The 20,388-nt window shown below is 45.5% G+C and overlaps 2 protein-coding genes across 2 annotated transcripts; both read left to right on the top strand.

Annotated features, from left to right (window-relative positions):
• The first annotated feature begins 1,509 nt into the window (after nt 1-1,509).
• On the top strand, nt 1,510-6,742 carry LOC132206139 (interferon alpha-F-like). The gene is made up of 4 exons (XM_059638824.1): nt 1,510-2,439; nt 4,728-4,817; nt 6,307-6,546; nt 6,637-6,742. The coding sequence occupies exons 1-4, from the start codon at nt 2,308-2,310 to the stop codon at nt 6,733-6,735; spliced, it is 561 nt and encodes a 186-aa protein (XP_059494807.1). The 5' UTR covers nt 1,510-2,307; the 3' UTR covers nt 6,736-6,742.
• Nucleotides 6,743-11,348: 4,606 nt separating this feature from the next.
• LOC132206138 (interferon alpha-21-like) lies at nt 11,349-14,453 on the top strand. The gene is made up of 4 exons (XM_059638823.1): nt 11,349-12,284; nt 12,442-12,531; nt 14,025-14,264; nt 14,355-14,453. The coding sequence occupies exons 1-4, from the start codon at nt 12,153-12,155 to the stop codon at nt 14,451-14,453; spliced, it is 561 nt and encodes a 186-aa protein (XP_059494806.1). The 5' UTR covers nt 11,349-12,152.
• The last annotated feature ends 5,935 nt before the right edge of the window (nt 14,454-20,388 follow it).

Below are 20,388 nucleotides of genomic sequence, written 5' to 3'. Positions count from 1 at the left end.
ACAATTCCTGTTTTATGTTTCAGATTATCAGCACCTCCTGTTCTTTTCAGGTTTGTAGTCCCTACAAAAAGTTATGGTTTGATTGTCGATCAAAAATCTCACTATAGACCTGAATATTTTAAAGAATATCACGGTGGGTGTCAGGGGTGGACGTACGGAGTGACAATCGACTCCTCGACCAGGAAATTGTCCTTACCTCTATCTGAAGTGGAGTTTGCTCATATTCAACCAATGAGCATTTAGTCGCATTCACAAAGGCCGAAATACCTACATAACATTTATTCACTTAAGTCTCCCCAGATCCTTAGTTGTTTCAATAACTTCACCATTTCATTCTGCACAACTGCAATTTACGTGGGCCCAGACGCGAAATCTGTTCTTATTAGCCAACATTAATATTCCAAGAATTAACCGAGTGGATTTACTCTGAAGTTTGTCTGATAATTGTGTATCTTGTTTAAGTAGTGAGCCCAAACATTATATAACTAGTACACGGAATTTGTTTGCACGAATATCCTGCGTATTGACAACAAAACATCCCCACCTTTCATCAGCTTCCTCTTTCCATTGACGTTCCACATTCTGGATGGTTTTCTGATTTTTGTCATTCAGTCCTGGGAAGGCGTTGTCGCTGACTGCGCTAGCATTTCTTGCTTGTCGTGCGCCCCTTCAAACAAGTTACTAACAGAAATACTGAGTACTTTATGCCCCACCAATGATCCGTCTGGCATTCCTCTAACTGAACCACAATCAATATCACAAAACCAGGTAATCTGCGTTTTACTGTATTCCACATGCTCTGAGGTTGTGCAACACAATACGCAGAACATATTTGTTGCATTTAAAGTGAATACATTTTAAAAAGAGTCTATTTTTGCAGGGTGATTTGATGAGTGTTTTGGTCATGAACGGCGTTATATAAATGTAGCCTTTTGAAGCAGACTTTGTCTCGCATGTCACACTGGTCCTGCTCAGGATGCAGACATTCGCTTTGTTGAAGCTTGCAGGACTTGGCGAATGTGCCAACGACGACCCTGGAGTGTTTGGCTATGAGGACAGTTCCATGCGTGTAGGAACGCGGTTGCAAAGAAATTTTGTGATTGGCAAATGTTGAGCGCTAAGTATCATTGTAATTTAAAGAGGACCAATCTTGTGCGAATTCTCGTTGGCAACAGTTTAAAATCAACGGCCAAATTCTATTTCGGGTAAAAACAGTTTCTGTTCCAGCTACAAACAGCAAGACTTAATTATAAAAGTGAACATTTCAAGCATTTAAATAGTTCACCTGCTCTGTCAGAGTGGGTGGTAGTTCCAAGTAAAAGTGATTTGGAGACATTTGCCCCTGAACCAACATGTTCCGGAATATCACAAATACTTTCCCACATGTTCCTTGTCCTGCCCCCTCTCAGTCTGACCCGCTGTGTTGACAAACTCCACTCCCTTTCGGAAATGACAAAACGCGTCACTTTCCCTGCGGCACTTTCGCTTTTGAGAAAACAGACACGAGGTACATTTGCAGAGAGAAACCGACACGGACACTTTCCCGGAAGAGAGAGAGCAGAAAGAAGCGATGAAAGGAAAGGGAGAGGGATCACTTTCAGAGTCGGATCAGATCCTGGTGATTCGATAGAGATCCTGAAAATATTTCCGGAATCCGAGCTGGAAGTGGGAACCTTGCTCCAGTGAGGGAGCGGATTCTGGGCCAGGTGAATGTGAGCGGAGACAGTCGCCAGCAGCCGGTGAGCCAGGCCTGTGACCCGGGCTCCCTGTCATCTCCAACCTGGAAAATGGGAACGCGACTAGCGCCGTGACACCGGGGATTTCCGCGTACGGGGTCTCTGTAATCCGGATTAGGACATCCAGCCCCAAGTACATATCCCGACCCAGTCCCCAATCCCACCAGCCAAGTACAGATCCTCCTCCTGCACCAGCTCAGTGCCCGATCATCTGAACACACTCAACATTTAGCTGCAAATCGAGCGCTGGTTGCGATTTTCGACCCGGGATTTTCCAGCCGCAGCTTCGGGAATCTCCAGTTTTTCGATTCCTTACCTCAGATAGAAAGAGCACACGCTCCTGCTCCAGGTCCTCCAAAAATCCTGGGAGCAGTTTTCACTTTTGGAATGTAATGTGCCCCTTTAAAGCCGCCAGCATGGCAGTGCCGGTGAGAGCAACCAGCAGAGCCCAGGCTCACACTCACAGCACTCGGCAGCACAGGCGGCCGCTCCCGGGTCACAATCCGCTCCGACTGCACACTGACCGCTTTCTCATCTTCCACCTCGGTGCTACCTTCTGTCTCGGTACAACATGTGTCTGGCGACGGTTTGGAGATTTTGGATGGTGCTGGGTTTGGTGTCCGGGAGCCTGAGTCTGGGCTGTGAGAGGCTGCAGTTACAGCAAGTTCTCAACACAGAGACTCTGAGCAAACTGCACGAAATGGTGAGTGTCAGCTGCCCCAAATACAGATCCGAACGTTTGTATGTTAGAGTACGAGAGTCGGAAACTGTTGACACGCAAAGACAAAACATATAACAATACTGAAGTTGTGCGGTTTTTTCGATTGTACTGGAATCGATCAGAGCACATCTCGTGTGGTGTGTACAGCTGGTCATCTTGTTGAAGGAGAGGCGCAGTGCATTTCCCGTGTGCTGCATTGGGAGCATGGCCAGGAGGTGTCACCAGAATAATGCCTGAAATTGATTGACGTGGAATTGTTGGTCCCGGCTCGGCACATATCAGCGGGAGTTGAACAGAGGAGGAAGGGAACTTGACGGAAACGAGTGAGGTGTTCCACTATGTCTGGGGACAGAGGTGTACATTCAAAACGGGAATGAGGTGTGGAGGTAGCTGTGTTCTAGTCCATGTCAGGGCAGGGCAAAGGTGTTTGGGAGTATGGCCGAATGGCGTCGCAGCCACAGAGCCGTGACCTTGGCCTATACAGGGCAGAAGGGAAGGTAGAGTTGCATGTTTTCGCGGAATCTGAAACAGGGGGCAATGCTTAAGTCTGAGATATAGCTTACTCCAAACAGGAGGACGATGATGATTCAGGTAAGCATCATAAGTTCACCTCGGGGTCAAATATAAAACACGGGGCGCATTGCCTGGGTCAGGTTCAGAAGTTTGTCATTGAGAGGGGTGAAATTTGGTTTGGCTGGAGTGAGTGACAAGGAAGACAGTTTTTGCTTCGTAAAACAAAAACATTTACTCCAGTCTCTCGATGCGCAGTTAACGGAAATGATTGTGGCTGATGAATATACCGAGTGAAAATGCAGTACAATTGGAGTCTTCAGGGAGATGTCCCGAGGGACAGAGCTTTCGGTCCTCGCAACGCTTGGAATCTAAGGCTACAATTTGTATTTTGTCCAGTAGGGATGAGCACGGAGATTAGTACAGGGGGACTTGGGGCAGAGACAAAAGAAACTGCAGATGCTTGAGAATCCGAGATTGAACAGTGTAGAGCTGGATGAACCTTCTGTATTGGCCTGCTGAGTTCATCCAGCTCCACACTTTGTTATCAGGGACTAAGGGCAGCTTCCGTTGGAGTCAGCTGACAGTGAGAGTGTGTGAGCAGTTTGGAGTGTGAAGAGATGTGATCATTCTCAGGCTACAATGAGTTTGATCAGAATGGGAGCAACGGAATGCAGTCCCAGCCAGATCGGTCCGTCGAGCAGAGAGACCTTGAACGACGAAGCTGTGGTTCAGTCTTTGAAAGGTTGCAGAGGAGGCGAGAGATGAGTTCTTTTTTCAAATTTACGCATCGTCTGAATGTTGTTTGTCGTGTTGATTGAAGAAATATAATTCAGCAATCTAACCCATTGCTCCAATAATGCCCGTATATCCGTTTTAATTGAGAGAAAGTATTCGGTTTTCCAATAATGCTTTAAATGATTTTGGAAGGAATTGTCGGATCTTTGAGCTTGTCTCGAACACTCGTTGTTATTTTCTGTCAGGGATCTTCCACTCGCTCCTTCAGGAATCTTCAGCTTTCAGATTCCTTCCGTCAGACAGGGAGCACACACACTTGCTCTCCTCTGATCATTGAAAACTCCCGGAAGCTGGTTTCACTTTTCGAATGTCATGGCCACACCTCGCCAGTGCCTCCTATATACACCGGCCGCTCAGGCGGTCACAGCACCCAGCTCAGGCCGACTTCGCTCTGTCAGACATGCAGATATACTCAGACAGTCGCACAGGACTCGACACTGAAGGAAACCGCTTCTGCTCTGATGAAGGGTCTAGGTCCGAAACGTCAGCTTTTGTGCTCCTGAGATGCTGCTGGGCCTGCTGTGTTCATCCAGCCTCACATTTTAATGTCTTGGATTCTCCAGCATCTGCAGTTCCCATTATCAGTGAAAAAGGGACTGTTTTGGGAGTTGGAAGCAGATCCAGTCGTGATCGGATTCTTCTGGTCAGAGTTTCGCCGCTATCTCGGTGCAGCATGGCTCTGGCGAGAATTTGGAGACTCTGGGTGGTGCTGCTCTTGGGGTCAGGGAGCCTGAGCCTGGGCTGTGAGAGGCTGCAGTTACAGCAAGTTCTCAACACAGAGACCTTGAGCAAACTGTACGAAATGGTGAGTGTCAACTGATCGGAGTCCCAGTTGGTCTGTTCGCTGTTGAATGTCGGTTGAGGGAGAAATAGATATTCATTTTGTGCAATTACCGTTCGGTGTTTCTCCAGCATTTCAGTTTGTGGGACTGAATGTAACCGGGACTGTTTCCTCTTCTCAGGGAGGTCATTTCCCCCGACATTGCATAAGGCAGAGGCTGTCACTGAAAACTAAGCCCTTGGATCTGGTGAAACTTTCCGACGGATTTGAGGTGAGTCATTTTATTCAGACTGAGACTTTAGAGAATGTATGTGTGAGATTAGCGACACGATCAGATCGTTGGAGGTTGAACCGCAATGATTTCCATCCGTTGTGTAAATCGCCGCAACCCGTCTCAGTAAAAGCATGAGACTGGCACACTGTGAACAAGTTCATGCTTTGTCAGTACTGCTCTCAAGGTACCTTCGTTTGGTATTTGAGTTGTCAACATCTGTCCATTTTAGTCCCATTTCAGCTGAAGTGAATTGACAAAAATCACTGCAGCACTCTCCACTGTTTTGTGAATTCGTCGTTTACCATTCGGCTGCCGCAACTGACGTTGAACAGGGCTGTCACTGAGAATCACTTTGCCTGCTTAAAACTCAACCCTCTCACTGAACAAATCCCCATCCTGCTCTCGAAAGTTCGGGCTGAAAGCGAAAGGGCCCCTGTTCTCAGGCTTCACAGGATCTTTCTCGCTATCGCTGCACTTTCCACGTTACATCCAAGTTCCGAACCATCAACATTCTTCACCACACAGGATATGTTTATTATTTTCTCGCTCCTTTGAGCATGATTTTACACGAATTTCTACTTTGCAAAAGCAAACTCAGAATATATTCAAAAAAGGGCAAGTAGCATTCACATTCTATTCGCTGTTAACTCTTGATGACTTTCTCCTTGTCGAGTTACTTCCTGCTGAGTTTATCATCAACTTGCCACTTTACTCACGTTTCACACTGTTGTTCTCTAAAGCAAGTAAATTCAAATTAATGTTTCAGTCTTCAGTGATACCCTTGCTAACAGAGGAGGGATCATATATTTTGCTCCCTTACCAGCCAGCTTTTCTTTTATTAACACTTCTCAAAAACATGTTTAGCTTCCTTCTTGTGTTACACACTAATTAATCGGCACACATTCCAATTACCCCTATTTAGCTTGTTAGTTCTCCGACTTGATTGAGCCTGTTTCTTGTTGTCTGAGGAACTGGATATTCATCGTTTGGAACCTTTTCCATTCCACTTTTATCAGCACAATTCGAGGCTGCTGAAAACTCTAACTTGTCATGCCCTTTTCCTCTGCTGAATAAACCCTTTATACCTGCATCTTAATCATTGATTTAAAGACTCGCATTGCTCATTTTCCATTGATGTGATAATATTGGATTTGAACAATTAACTGTTATTTGCTGTTTGTTTATTGAATTGAATATTAACCCAAAACGAACGGAAATAATTGTATTAGTGATAATGGGAACTGCGGATGCTGCAGAATCCAAGATAATAAAATGTGAGGCTGGATGAACACAGCAGGCCCTGCTGCATCTCAAATTTATTCCAGAACCCACACCCCAACCCCTCTCTGATGAAGGGTCTAGGCCCGAAACGTCGGCTTTTGTGCTCCTGAGATGCTGCTCGGCCTGCTGTGTTCATCCAGCCGCACGTTTTATTACCACGAACGGAAATAATGTCGTCTCTTCTAACCTTGTGTGTTTTGTTCAGACTCAGGAAAGGACTGCGATTATCCATCAAACCCTGCACCACATCAACAAGATCTACAGCATGAACCTGGGTTCAGTCACTTGGGCCTGGGACAAGGTTGAACATTTTCGTCTTCTCCTCGATCAACAGCTCAGAGAGTTGCAAGACTGCCTGAGGAAATCAGGATCTGACCACAAACTGAAGAGAAATGCTGCCATTCAGCATTACTTCAGGAACCTGGAAAAGTTTCTCAAACACAAGGTATGAGAATTGATAACTAACTGTGTAAATCATGGCAACATTTAATTTTTTCATTTTCAAATGCACTTACTTGAATATCTTACTTTTCAGAAATTCAGTGAATGTTCCTGGGAAATAATCCGTGCTGAGACCAGAGCCCGTTTACAACAGTTGCATTTCATAATGGCACAAGTCAACAGAAGAAACTGAAAAAAACATTCTCACTGCAGACCAGAACAATGAATATTTATTTCAAAGACTTTCCATTGAAACTGTTTATATATGTTTGTAAGAATTTTTTTTCTCACTTGCATCAAGAGCAACAACGGGAGTGTTGCCAGAACTATTTATTTTGATTCACTGACATGTATTGTTGCGATGTTTTCTCCCGATGCAATGTTGAAGTTTCACTGAGTGTGAAGTCTGTTTTGGAACATCAGACTTCCAGTTCAGTGATTTCTGAACCACATTGACCTTGTCACTTGTGAACTCCGACTTGCCAATCTTGAAACCCATCTCAGTTACTCTAATTTATTCATATTTATTGACGAGACGTCTTAATTTATTGAAATTTATGTAATATGTCAATTAACTTAAAGATGCTAATTTATTGTTATTTATTTGTACGTTGGGAAGTAAATTTTTTTTAAGCTGGAAATTTTTATACTGAAAACGAACTCATTGATATAAATAAATTCGGTTTAACATTACACATTTACTAGTTTGATGTCCATTTTTGACTTCTCTCATTTAACCTTTTGACACTGAGTATAATTGCTACTGATATTTCTGTCTTCAGTCTGTTACTCTTCGTGCTCGTCATCTCCAATGTTCGTTCAAGATTTGCACTTACACCTGAGACGTATCAACCCTTTTTCAATTCCACTGCTCTGATTTTTTCTGTGATACGATTGTTTCTTTGAATTTTGTATTCCGGTTCAGCAGCAAAAATGGACAAAGTTTGTGATAACAAAGTGTGGAGCTGGATGAACACAGTAGGACAAGCAGCATCTTAGGAGCACAAAAGCTGACGTTTCGGGCCTAGACCCTTCATCAGAAAAGGGGGATGGGAGAGGAATCTGAAGTTAATAGGGAGAGAGGGGAGGCGGAGAGAAGATGGAAAGAGGAGAAGATAGGTGGAGAGGAGAGTTATCGGTGGGGAAGCGGAGACGGCGGAAAAACTGCGCGATGTCCAGATGAGACTGGTTGCCGAGCAGTGAAGGGGAAAGCCGTTTGCACGGAGAGATAAATGGAATGGGAGAGTTGATGTGAATTTTGAATAATGGTTGTAAGAATACCAGCCACCGTGTACAAATAGGAAAAGCAGAAACTGGTTGAAGAATGATACCTTTAATTTTTAAAACAATAATCAGAGTGAGGAGTGCGACTACGAATCATAACAGCTTCCAGCTGCGATAGATACATTTTTTAAAGAAATATTTGATCGCATAACCATGTAAAACGGTGAACACTTAACACGTCAAGTGTTTCGAATGTTGTGTTGCAGCTGATCAGATTGTGGCCTTCGCTCATATTTTCAGCTCATACCCTAAAGACCTTTGACAGAAACAAACATTTCTGCAGAAACCCTATAGAGAGAAAGCAGAGATAATAAAATGTGAGGCTGGATGAACACAGCAGGCTAAGCAGCATCTCAGGAGCACAAAAGCTGACGTTTCGGGCCTAGACCCTTCATCAGAGAGGGGGATGGGGGGAGGGAACTGGAATAAATAGGGAGAGAGGGGGAGGCGGACCGAAGATGGAGAGTAAAGAAGATAGGTGGAGAGAGTGTAGGTGGGGAGGTAGGGAGGGGATAGGTCAGTCCAGGGAAGACGGGCAGGTCAAGGAGGTGGGATGAGGTTAGTAGGTAGCGGGGGGTGCGGCTTGGGGTGGGAGGAAGGGATGGGTGAGAGGAAGAACCGGTTAGGGAGGCAGAGACAGGTTGGACTGGTTTTGGGATGCAGTGGGTGGGGGGGAAGATCTGGGCTGGTTGTGTGGTGCAGTGGGGGGAGGGGACGAACTGGGCTGGTTGAGGGATGCAGTAGGGAAAGGGGAGATTTTGAAACTGGTGAAGTCCACATTGATACCATATGGCTGCAGGGTTCCCAGGCGGAATATGCAGGAACAGCAACTCATATTCCGCCTGGGAATCCTGCAGCCATATGGTATCAATGTGGAGTTGCAGGAACAGCAACTCATATTCCGCCTGGGAACCCTGCAGCCATATGGTATCAATGTGGACTTCACCAGTTTCAAAATCTCCCCTTCCCCTACTGCATCCCTCAACTAGCCCAGTTCGTCCCCTCCCCCCACTGCACCACACAACCAGCCCAGCTCTTCCCCCCCACCCACTGCATCCCAAAACCAGGCCAACCTGTCTCTGCCTCCCTAACCGGTTCTTCCTCTCACCCATCCCTTCCTCCCACCCCAAGCCGCACCCCCCGCTACCTTCTAACCTCATCCCACCTCCTTGACCTGTCCGTCTTCCCTGGACTGACCTATCCCCTCCCTACCTCCCCACCTACACTCTCTCCACCTATCTTCTTTACTCTCCATCTTCGGTCCACCTCCCCCTCTCTCCCTATTTATTCCAGTTCCCTCCCCCGATCCCCCTCTCTGATGAAGGGTCTAGGCCCGAAACGTCAGCTTTTGTGCTCCTGAGATGCTGCTTGGCCTGCTGTGTTCATCCAGCCTCACATTTTATTATCTTGGAATCTCCAGCATCTGCAGTCCCCATTATCTCATCCCTAAACCAGCCCAGTTTGTCCCCTCCCCCCACTGCACTACACAACCAGCCCAGCTCTTCCCCCCCACCCACTGCATCCCAAAACCAGTCCAACCTGTCTCTGCCTCCCTAACCGGTTCTTCCTCTTACCCATCCCTTCCTCCCACCCCAAGCCGCACCCCCATCTACCTACTAACCTCATCCCACCTCCTTGACCTGTCCGTCTTCCCTGGACTGACCTATCCCCTCCCTACCTCCCCACCTATACTCTCTCCACCTATCTTCTTTACTCTCCATCTTCGGTCCGCCTCCCCCTCTCTCCTTATTTATTCCAGTTCCCTCTCCCCATCCCCCTCTCTGATGAAGGGTCCAGGCCCGAAACGTCAGCTTTTGTGCTCCTGAGATGCTGCTTGGCCTGCTGTGTTCATCCAGCCTCACATTTTATTATCTTGGAATCTCCAGCATCTGCAGTCCCCATTATCTCAGAGAGAAAGCAGAGTCATTTCTTTTCCCGTTCGCTCCTGAAGGTCACTGGAATAATAACGTTAGTTCTCCTTTCTTGCTACAGTTGCTGTCAGACGACTGATTTTCTGCAACAATTCCTGTTTTATGTTTCAGATTATCAGCACCTCCTGTTCTTTTCAGGTTTGTAGTCCCTACAAAAAGTTATGGTTTGATTGTCGATCAAAAATCTCACTATAGACCTGAATATTTTAAAGAATATCACGGTGGGTGTCAGGGGTGGACGTACGGAGTGACAATCGACTCCTCGACCAGGAAATTGTCCTTACCTCTATCTGAAGTGGAGTTTGCTCATATTCAACCAATGAGCATTTAGTCGCATTCACAAAGGCCGAAATACCTTCATAACATTTATTCACTTAAGTCTCCCCAGATCCTTAGTTGTTTCAATAACTTCACCATTTCATTCTGCACAACTGCAATTTACGTGGGCCCAGACGCGAAATCTGTTCTTATTAGCCAACATTAATATTCCAAGAATTAACCGAGTGGATTTACTCTGAAGTTTGTCTGATAATTGTGTATCTTGTTTAAGTAGTGAGCCCAAACATTATATAACTAGTACTCGGAATTTGTTTGCACGAATATCCTGCGTATTGACAACAAAACATCCCCACCTTTCATCAGCTTCCTCTTTCCATTGACGTTCCACATTCTGGATGGTTTTCTGATTTTTGTCATTCAGTCCTGGGAAGGCGTTGTCGCTGACTGCGCTAGCATTTCTTGCTTGTCGTGCGCCCCTTCAAACAAGTTACTAACAGAAATATTGAGTACTTTATGCCCCACCAATGATCCGTCTGGCATTCCTCTAACTGAACCACAATCAATATCACAAAACCAGGTTATCTGCGTTTTACTGAATTCCACATGCTCTGAGGTTGTGCAACACAATACGCAGAACATATTTGTTGCATTTAAAGTGAATACATTTTAAAAAGAGTCTATTTTTGCAGGGTGATTTGATGAGTGTTTTGGTCATGAACGGCGTTATATAAATGTAGCCTTTTGAAGCAGACTTTGTCTCGCATGTCACACTGGTCCTGCTCAGGATGCAGACATTCGCTTTGTTGAAGCTTGCAGGACTTGGCGAATGTGCCAACGACGACCCTGGAGTGTTTGGCTATGAGGACAGTTCCATGCGTGTAGGAAAGCGGTTGCAAAGAAATTTTGTGATTGGCAAATGTTGAGCGCTAAGTATCATTGTAATTTAAAGAGGACCAATCTTGTGCGAATTCTCGTTGGCAACAGTTTAAAATCAACGGCCAAATTCTATTTCGGGTAAAAACAGTTTCTGTTCCAGCTACAAACAGCAAGACTTAATTATAAAAGTGAACATTTCAAGCATTTAAATAGTTCACCTGCTCTGTCAGAGTGGGTGGTAGTTCCAAGTAAAAGTGATTTGGAGACATTTGCCCCTGAACCAACATGTTCCGGAATATCACAAATACTTTCCCACATGTTCCTTGTCCTGCCCCCTCTCAGTCTGACCCGCTGTGTTGACAAACTCCACTCCCTTTCGGAAATGACAAAACGCGTCACTTTCCCTGCGGCACTTTCGCTTTTGAGAAAACAGACACGAGGTACATTTGCAGAGAGAAACCGACACGGACACTTTCCCGGAAGAGAGAGAGCAGAAAGAAGCGATGAAAGGAAAGGGAGAGGGATCACTTTCAGAGTCGGATCAGATCCTGGTGATTCGATAGAGATCCTGAAAATATTTCCGGAATCCGAGCTGGAAGTGGGAACCTTGCTCCAGTGAGGGAGCGGATTCTGGGCCAGGTGAATGTGAGCGGAGACAGTCGCCAGCAGCCGGTGAGCCAGGCCTGTGACCCGGGCTCCCTGTCATCTCCAACCTGGAAAATGGGAACGCGACTAGCGCCGTGACACCGGGGATTTCCGCATACGGGGTCTCTGTAATCCGGATTAGGACATCCAGCCCCAAGTACATATCCCGACCCAGTCCCCAATCCCACCAGCCAAGTACAGATCCTCCTCCTGCACCAGCTCAGTGCCCGATCATCTGAACACACTCAACATTTAGCTGCAAATCGAGCGCTGGTTGCGATTTTCGACCCGGGATTTTCCAGCCGCAGCTTCGGGAATCTCCAGTTTTTCGATTCCTTACCTCAGATAGAAAGAGCACACGCTCCTGCTCCAGGTCCTCCAAAAATCCTGGGAGCAGTTTTCACTTTTGGAATGTAATGTGCCCCTTTAAAGCCGCCAGCATGGCAGTGCCGGTGAGAGCAACCAGCAGAGCCCAGGCTCACACTCACAGCACTCGGCAGCACAGGCGGCCGCTCCCGGGTCACAATCCGCTCCGACTGCACACTGACCGCTTTCTCATCTTCCACCTCGGTGCTACCTTCTGTCTCGGTACAACATGTGTCTGGCGACGGTTTGGAGATTTTGGATGGTGCTGGGTTTGGTGTCCGGGAGCCTGAGTCTGGGCTGTGAGAGGCTGCAGTTACAGCAAGTTCTCAACACAGAGACCTTGAGCAAACTGTACGAAATGGTGAGTGTCAACTGATCGGAGTCCCAGTTGGTCTGCTCGCTGTTCAATGTCGGTTGAGGGAGAAATAGATATTCATTTTGTGCAATTACCGTTCGGTGTTTCTCCAGCATTTCAGTTTGTGGGACTGAATGTAACCGGGACTGTTTCCTCTTCTCAGGGAGGTCATTTCCCCCGACATTGCATAAGGCAGAGGCTGTCACTGAAAACTAAGCCCTTGGATCTGGTGAAACTTTCCGACGGATTTGAGGTGAGTCATTTTATTCAGACTGAGACTTTAGAGAATGTATGTGTGAGATTAGCGACACGATCAGATCGTTGGAGGTTGAACCGCAATGATTTCCATCCGTTGTGTAAATCGCCGCAACCCGTCTCAGTAAAAGCATGAGACTGGCACACTGTGAACAAGTTCATGCTTTGTCAGTACTGCTCTCAAGGTACCTTCGTTTGGTTTTAGCGTTGTCAACATCTGTCCATTTTTTAGTCCCATTTCAGCTGAAGTGAATTGACAAAAATCACTGCAGCACTCTCCACTGTTTTGTGAATTCGTCGTTTACCATTCGGCTGCCCCAACTGACGTTGAACAGGGCTGTCACTGAGAATCACTTTGCCTGCTTAAAACTCAACCCTCTCACTGAACAAATCCCCATCCTGCTCTCGAAAGTTCGGGCTGGAAGCGAAAGGGCCCCTGTTCTCAGGCTTCACAGGATCTTTCTCGCTATCGCTGCACTTTCCACGTTATATCCAAGTTCCGAACCATCAACATTCTTCACCACACAGGATATGTTTATTATTTTCTCGCTCCTTTGAGCATGATTTTACACGAATTTCTACTTTGCAAAAGCAAACTCAGAATATATTCATAAAAGGGCAAGTAGCATTCACATTCTATTCGCTGTTAACTCTTGATGACTTTCTCCTTGTCGAGTTACTTCCTGCTGAGTTTATCATCAACTTGCCACTTCACTCTCACGTTTCACACTGTTGTTCTCTAAAGCAAGTAAATTCAAATTAATGTTTCAGTCTTCAGTGATACCCTTGCTAACAGAGACGGGATCATATATTTTGCTCCCTTACCAGCCAGCTTTTCTTTTATTAATACTTCTCAAAAACATGTTTAGCTTCCTTCTTGTGTTACACACTAATTAATCGGCACACATTCCAATTACCCCTATTTAGCTGTTTAGTTCTCCGACTTGATTGAGCCTGTTTCTTGTTGTCTGAGGAACTGGATATTCATCGTTTGGAACCTTTTCCATTCCACTTTTATCAGCACAATTCGAGGCTGCAGAAAACTCTAACTTGTCATGCCCTTTTCCTCTGCTGAATAAACCCTTTATACCTGCATCTTAATCATTGATTTAAAGACTCGCATTGCTCATTTTCCATTGATGTGATAATATTGGATTTGAACAATTAACTGTTATTTGCTGTTTGTTTATTGAATTGAATATTAACCCAAAACGAACGGAAATAATTGTATCAGTGATAATGGGAACTGCGGATGCTGCAGAATCCAAGATAATAAAATGTGAGGCTGGATGAACACAGCAGGCCCAGCTGCATCTCAAATTTATTCCAGAACCCACACCCCAACCCCTCTCTGATGAAGGGTCTAGGCCCGGAATGTCGGCTTTTGTGCTCCTGAGATGCTGCTCGGCCTGCTGTGTTCATCCAGCCTCACGTTTTATTACCACGAACGGAAATAATGTCGTCTCTTCTAACCTTGTGTGTTTTGTTCAGACTCAGGAAAGGACTGCGATTATCCATCAAACCCTGCACCACATCAACAAGATCTACAGCATGAACCTGGGTTCAGTCACTTGGGCCTGGGACAAGGTTGAACATTTTCGTCTTCTCCTCGATCAACAGCTCAGAGAGTTGCAAGACTGCGTGAGGAAATCAGGAACTGACCACAAACTGAAGAGAAATGCTGCCATTCAACATTACTTCAGGAACCTGGAAAAGTTTCTCAAACACGAGGTATGAGAATTGATAACTAACTGTGTGAATCATGGCAACATTTAATTTGTTCATTTTCAAATGCACTTACTTGAATATCTTACTTTTCAGAAATTCAGTGAATGTTCCTGGGAAATAATTCGTGATGAGACCAGAGCCCGTTTACAACAGCTGCATTTCATAATGGCACAAGTCAACAGAAGAAACTGAAAAAAAACATATTCACTGCGGACCAGAACAATGAATATTTATTTCAAAGACTTTTTCATTGAAACTGTTTATATATGTTTGCAAGAATTTTTTTTCTCACTTGCATCAAGAGCAACAACGGGAGTGTTGCCAGAACTATTTATTTTAATTCACTGACATGTATTGTTGCGATGTTTTCCCCCGATGCAATGTTGAAGTTTCACTGAGTGTGAAGTCTGTTTTGGAACATCAGACTTCCAGTTCAGTGATTTCTGAACCACATTGACCTTGTCACTTGTGAACTCCTATTTGCCAATCTTGAAACCCATTTCAGTTACTCTAATTTATTCATATTTATTGACGAGACGTCTTAATTTATTGAAATTTATGTAATATGTCAATTAACTTAAAGATGTTAATTTATTGTTATTTATTTGTACGTTGGGAAGTAAATTTTTTTTAAGCTGGAAATTTTTATACTGAAAACGAACTCATTGATATAAATAAATTTGGTTTAACATTACACATTTACCAGTTTGATGTCTATTTTTGACTTCTCTCATTTAACCTTTTGACACTGAGTATAAATGCTACTGATACTTCTGTCTTCAGTCTGTTACTCTTCGTGCTCGTCATCTCCAATGTTCGTTCAAGATTTGCACTTACACCTGAGACGTATCAACCCTTTTTCAATTCCACTGCTCTGATTTTTTTCTGTGATACGATTGTTTCTTTGAATTTTGTATTCCGGTTCAGCAGCAAAAATGGACAAAGTTTGTGATAACAAAGTGTGGAACTGGATGAACACAGTAGGACAAGCAGCATCGTAGGAGCACAAAAGCTGACGTTTCGGGCCTAGACCCTTCATCAGAAAAGGGGGATGGGAGAGGAATCTGAAGTAAATAGGGAGAGAGGGGAGGAGGAGAGAAGATGGAAAGAGGAGAAGATATGTGGAGAGGAGAGTTATCGGTGGGGAAGCGGAGACGGCGGAAAAACTGCGCGATGTCTAGATGAGACTGGTTGCCGAGCAGTGAAGGGGAAAGCCGTTTGCACGGAGAGATAAATGGAATGGGAGAGTTGATGTGAATTTTGAATAATGGTTGTAAGGATACCAGCCACCGTGTACAAATAGGAAAAGCAGAAACTGGTTGAAGAATGATACCTTTAATTTTTAAAACAATAATCAGAGTGAGGAGTGCGACTACGAATCATAACAGCTTCCAGCTGCGAAAAATACATTTTTTAAAGAAATATTTGATCGCATAACCATGTAAAACGGTGAACACTTAACACGTCAAGTGTTTCGAATGTTGTGTTGCAGCTGATCAGATTGTGGCCTTCGCTCATATTTTCAGCTCATACCCTAAAGACCTCTGACAGAAGCAAACATTTCTGCAGAAACCCTACAGAGAGAAAGCAGAGTGATTTCTTTTCCCGTTCGCTCCTGAAGGTCACTGGAATAATAACGTTAGTTCTCCTTTCTTGCTACAGTTGCTGTCAGACGACTGATTTTCTGCAACAATTCCTGTTTTATGTTTCAGATTATCAGCACCTCCTGTTCTTTTCAGGTTTGTAGTCCCTACAAAAAGTTATGGTTTGATTGTCGATCAAAAATCTCACTATAGACCTGAATATTTTAAAGAATATCACGGTGGGTGTCAGGGGTGGACGTACGGAGTGACAATCGACTCCTCGACCAGGAAATTGTCCTTACCTCTATCTGAAGTGGAGATTGCTCATATTCAACCAATGAGCTTATTGTCGCATTCACAAAGGCCGAAATACCTTCATAAAATTTATTCACTTAAGTCTCCCCAGATCCTTAGTTGTTTCAATAACTTCACCATTTCATTCTGCACAACTGCAATTTACGTGGGCCCAGACGCGAAATCTGTTCTTATTAGCCAACATTAATATTCCAAGAATTAACCGAGTGGATTTACTCTGAAGTTTGTCTGATAATTGTGTATCTTGTTTAAGTAGTGAGCCCAAACATTATATAACTAGTACTCGGAATTTGTTTGCACGAATATCCTGCGTATTGACAACAAAACATCCCCACCTTTCATCAGCTTCCTCTTTCCATTGACGTTCCACATTCTGGATGGTTTTCTGATTTTTGTCATTCAGTCCTGGGAAGGCGTTGTCGCTGACTGCGCTAGCATTTCTTGCTTGTCGTGCGCCCCTTCAAACAAGTTACTAACAGAAATACTGAGTACTTTATGCCCCACCAATGATCCGTCTGGCATTCCTCTAACTGAACCACAATCAATATCACAAAACCAGGTTATCTGCGTTTTACTGAATTCCACATGCTCTGAGGTTGTGCAACACAATACGCAGAACATATTTGTTGCATTTAAAGTGAATACATTTTAAAAAGAGTCTATTTTTGCAGGGTGATTTGATGAGTGTTTTGGTCATGAACGGCGTTATATAAATGTAGCCTTTTGAAGCAGACTTTGTCTCGCATGTCACACTGGTCCTTCTCAGGATGCAGACATTAGCTTTGCTGAAGTTTGCAGGCCTTGGCGAATGTGTCAACGACGACCCTGGAGTGTTTGGCTATGAGGACAGTTCCATGCGTGTAGGAAAGCGGTTGCAAAGAAATTTTGTGATTGGCAAATGTTGAGCGCTAAGTATCATTGTAATTTAAAGAGGAACAGTCTTCTGCGAATTCTCGTTGGCAACAGTTTAAAATCAACGGCCAAATTCTATTTCGGGTAAAAGCAGTTTCTGTTCCAGCTACAAACAGCAAGACTTAATTATAAAAATGAACATTTCAAGCATTTAAATAGTTCACCTGCTCTGTCAGAGTGGGTGGTAGTTCCAAGTAAAAGTGATTTGGAGACATTTGCCCCTGAACCAACATGTTCCGGAATATCACAAATACTTTCCCACATGTTCCTTGTCCTGCCCCCTCTCAGTCTGACCCGCTGTGTTGACAAACTCCACTCCCTTTCGGAAATGACAAAACGCGTCACTTTCCCTGCGGCACTTTCGCTTTTGAGAAAACAGACACGAGGTACATTTGCAGAGAGAAACCGACACGGACACTTTCCCGGAAGAGAGAGAGCAGAAAGAAGCGATGAAAGGAAAGGGAGAGGGATCACTTTCAGAGTCGGATCAGATCCTGGTGATTCGATAGAGATCCTGAAAATATTTCCGGAATCCGAGCTGGAAGTGGGAACCTTGCTCCAGTGAGGGAGCGGATTCTGGGCCAGGTGAATGTGAGCGGAGACAGTCGCCAGCAGCCGGTGAGCCAGGCCTGTGACCCGGGCTCCCTGTCATCTCCAACCTGGAAAATGGGAACGCGACTAGCGCCGTGACACCGGGGATTTCCGCATACGGGGTCTCTGTAATCCGGATTAGGACATCCAGCCCCAAGTACATATCCCGACCCAGTCCCCAATCCCACCAGCCAAGTACAGATCCTCCTCCTGCACCAGCTCAGTGCCCGATCATCTGAACACACTCAACATTTAGCTGCAAATCGAGCGCTGGTTGCGATTTTCGACCCGGGATTTTCCAGCCGCAGCTTCGGGAATCTCCAGTTTTTCGATTCCTTACCTCAGATAGAAAGAGCACACGCTCCTGCTCCAGGTCCTCCAAAAATCCTGGGAGCAGTTTTCACTTTTGGAATGTAATGTGCCCCTTTAAAGCCGCCAGCATGGCAGTGCCGGTGAGAGCAACCAGCAGAGCCCAGGCTCACACTCACAGCACTCGGCAGCACAGGCGGCCGCTCCCGGGTCACAATCCGCTCCGACTGCACACTGACCGCTTTCTCATCTTCCACCTCGGTGCTACCTTCTGTCTCGGTACAACATGTGTCTGGCGACGGTTTGGAGATTTTGGATGGTGCTGGGTTTGGTGTCCGGGAGCCTGAGTCTGGGCTGTGAGAGGCTGCAGTTACAGCAAGTTCTCAACACAGAGACTCTGAGCAAACTGCACGAAATGGTGAGTGTCAGCTGCCCCAAATACAGATCCGAACGTTTGTATGTTAGAGTACGAGAGTCGGAAACTGTTGACACGCAAAGACAAAACATATAACAATACTGAAGTTGTGCGGTTTTTTCGATTGTACTGGAATCGATCAGAGCACATCTCGTGTGGTGTGTACAGCTGGTCATCTTGTTGAAGGAGAGGCGCAGTGCATTTCCCGTGTGCTGCATTGGGAGCATGGCCAGGAGGTGTCACCAGAATAATGCCTGAAATTGATTGACGTGGAATTGTTGGTCCCGGCTCGGCACATATCAGCGGGAGTTGAACAGAGGAGGAAGGGAACTTGACGGAAACGAGTGAGGTGTTCCACTATGTCTGGGGACAGAGGTGTACATTCAAAACGGGAATGAGGTGTGGAGGTAGCTGTGTTCTAGTGCATGTCAGGGCAGGGCAAAGGTGTTTGGGAGTATGGCCGAATGGCGTCGCAGCCACAGAGCCGTGACCTTGGCCTATACAGGGCAGAAGGGAAGGTAGAGTTGCATGTTTTCGCGGAATCTGAAACAGGGGGCAATGCTTAAGTCTGAGATATAGCTTACTCCAAACAGGAGGACGATGATGATTCAGGTAAGCATCATAAGTTCACCTCGGGGTCAAATATAAAACACGGGGCGCATTGCCTGGGTCTGGTTCAGAAGGTTGTCATTGAGAGGGGTGAAATTTGGTTTGGCTGGAGTGAGTGACAAGGAAGACAGTTTTTGCTTCGTAAAACAAAAACATTTACTCCAGTCTCTCGATGCGCAGTTAACGGAAATGATTGTGGCTGATGAATATACCGAGTGAAAATGCAGTACAATTGGAGTCTTCAGGGAGATGTCCCGAGGGACAGAGCTTTCGGTCCTCGCAACGCTTGGAATCTAAGGCTACAATTTGTATTTTGTCCAGTAGGGATGAGCACGGAGATTAGTACAGGGGGACTTGGGGCAGAGACAAAAGAAACTGCAGATGCTTGAGAATCCGAGATTGAACAGTGTAGAGCTGGATGAACCTTCTGTATTGGCCTGCTGAGTTCATCCAGCTCCACACTTTGTTATCAGGGACTAAGGGCAGCTTCCGTTGGAGTCAGCTGACAGTGAGAGTGTGTGAGCAGTTTGGAGTGTGAAGAGATGTGATCATTCTCAGGCTACAATGAGTTTGATCAGAATGGGAGCAACGGAATGCAGTCCCAGCCAGATCGGTCCGTCGAGCAGAGAGACCTTGAACGACGAAGCTGTGGTTCAGTCTTTGAAAGGTTGCAGAGGAGGCGAGAGATGAGTTCTTTTTTCAAATTTACGCATCGTCTGAATGTTGTTTGTCGTGTTGATTGAAGAAATATAATTCAGCAATCTAACCCATTGCTCCAATAATGCCCGTATATCCGTTTTAATTGAGAGAAAGTATTCGGTTTTCCAATAATGCTTTAAATGATTTTGGAAGGAATTGTCGGATCTTTGAGCTTGTCTCGAACACTCGTTGTTATTTTCTGTCAGGGATCTTCCACTCGCTCCTTCAGGAATCTTCAGCTTTCAGATTCCTTCCGTCAGACAGGGAGCACACACACTTGCTCTCCTCTGATCATTGAAAACTCCCGGAAGCTGGTTTCACTTTTCGAATGTCATGGCCACACCTCGCCAGTGCCTCCTATATACACCGGCCGCTCAGGCGGTCACAGCACCCAGCTCAGGCCGACTTCGCTCTGTCAGACATGCAGATATACTCAGACAGTCGCACAGGACTCGACACTGAAGGAAACCGCTTCTGCTCTGATGAAGGGTCTAGGTCCGAAACGTCAGCTTTTGTGCTCCTGAGATGCTGCTGGGCCTGCTGTGTTCATCCAGCCTCACATTTTAATGTCTTGGATTCTCCAGCATCTGCAGTTCCCATTATCAGTGAAAAAGGGACTGTTTTGGGAGTTGGAAGCAGATCCAGTCGTGATCGGATTCTTCTGGTCAGAGTTTCGCCGCTATCTCGGTGCAGC

The sequence above is a fragment of the Stegostoma tigrinum genome, chromosome 31 (assembly GCF_030684315.1).
Source record: "Stegostoma tigrinum isolate sSteTig4 chromosome 31, sSteTig4.hap1, whole genome shotgun sequence".
NCBI classification, from domain to species: domain Eukaryota; kingdom Metazoa; phylum Chordata; class Chondrichthyes; order Orectolobiformes; family Stegostomatidae; genus Stegostoma; species Stegostoma tigrinum.
Note: the sequence above shows the minus strand (reverse complement) of the source record. Positions and strands in the feature narration are given on the sequence as shown.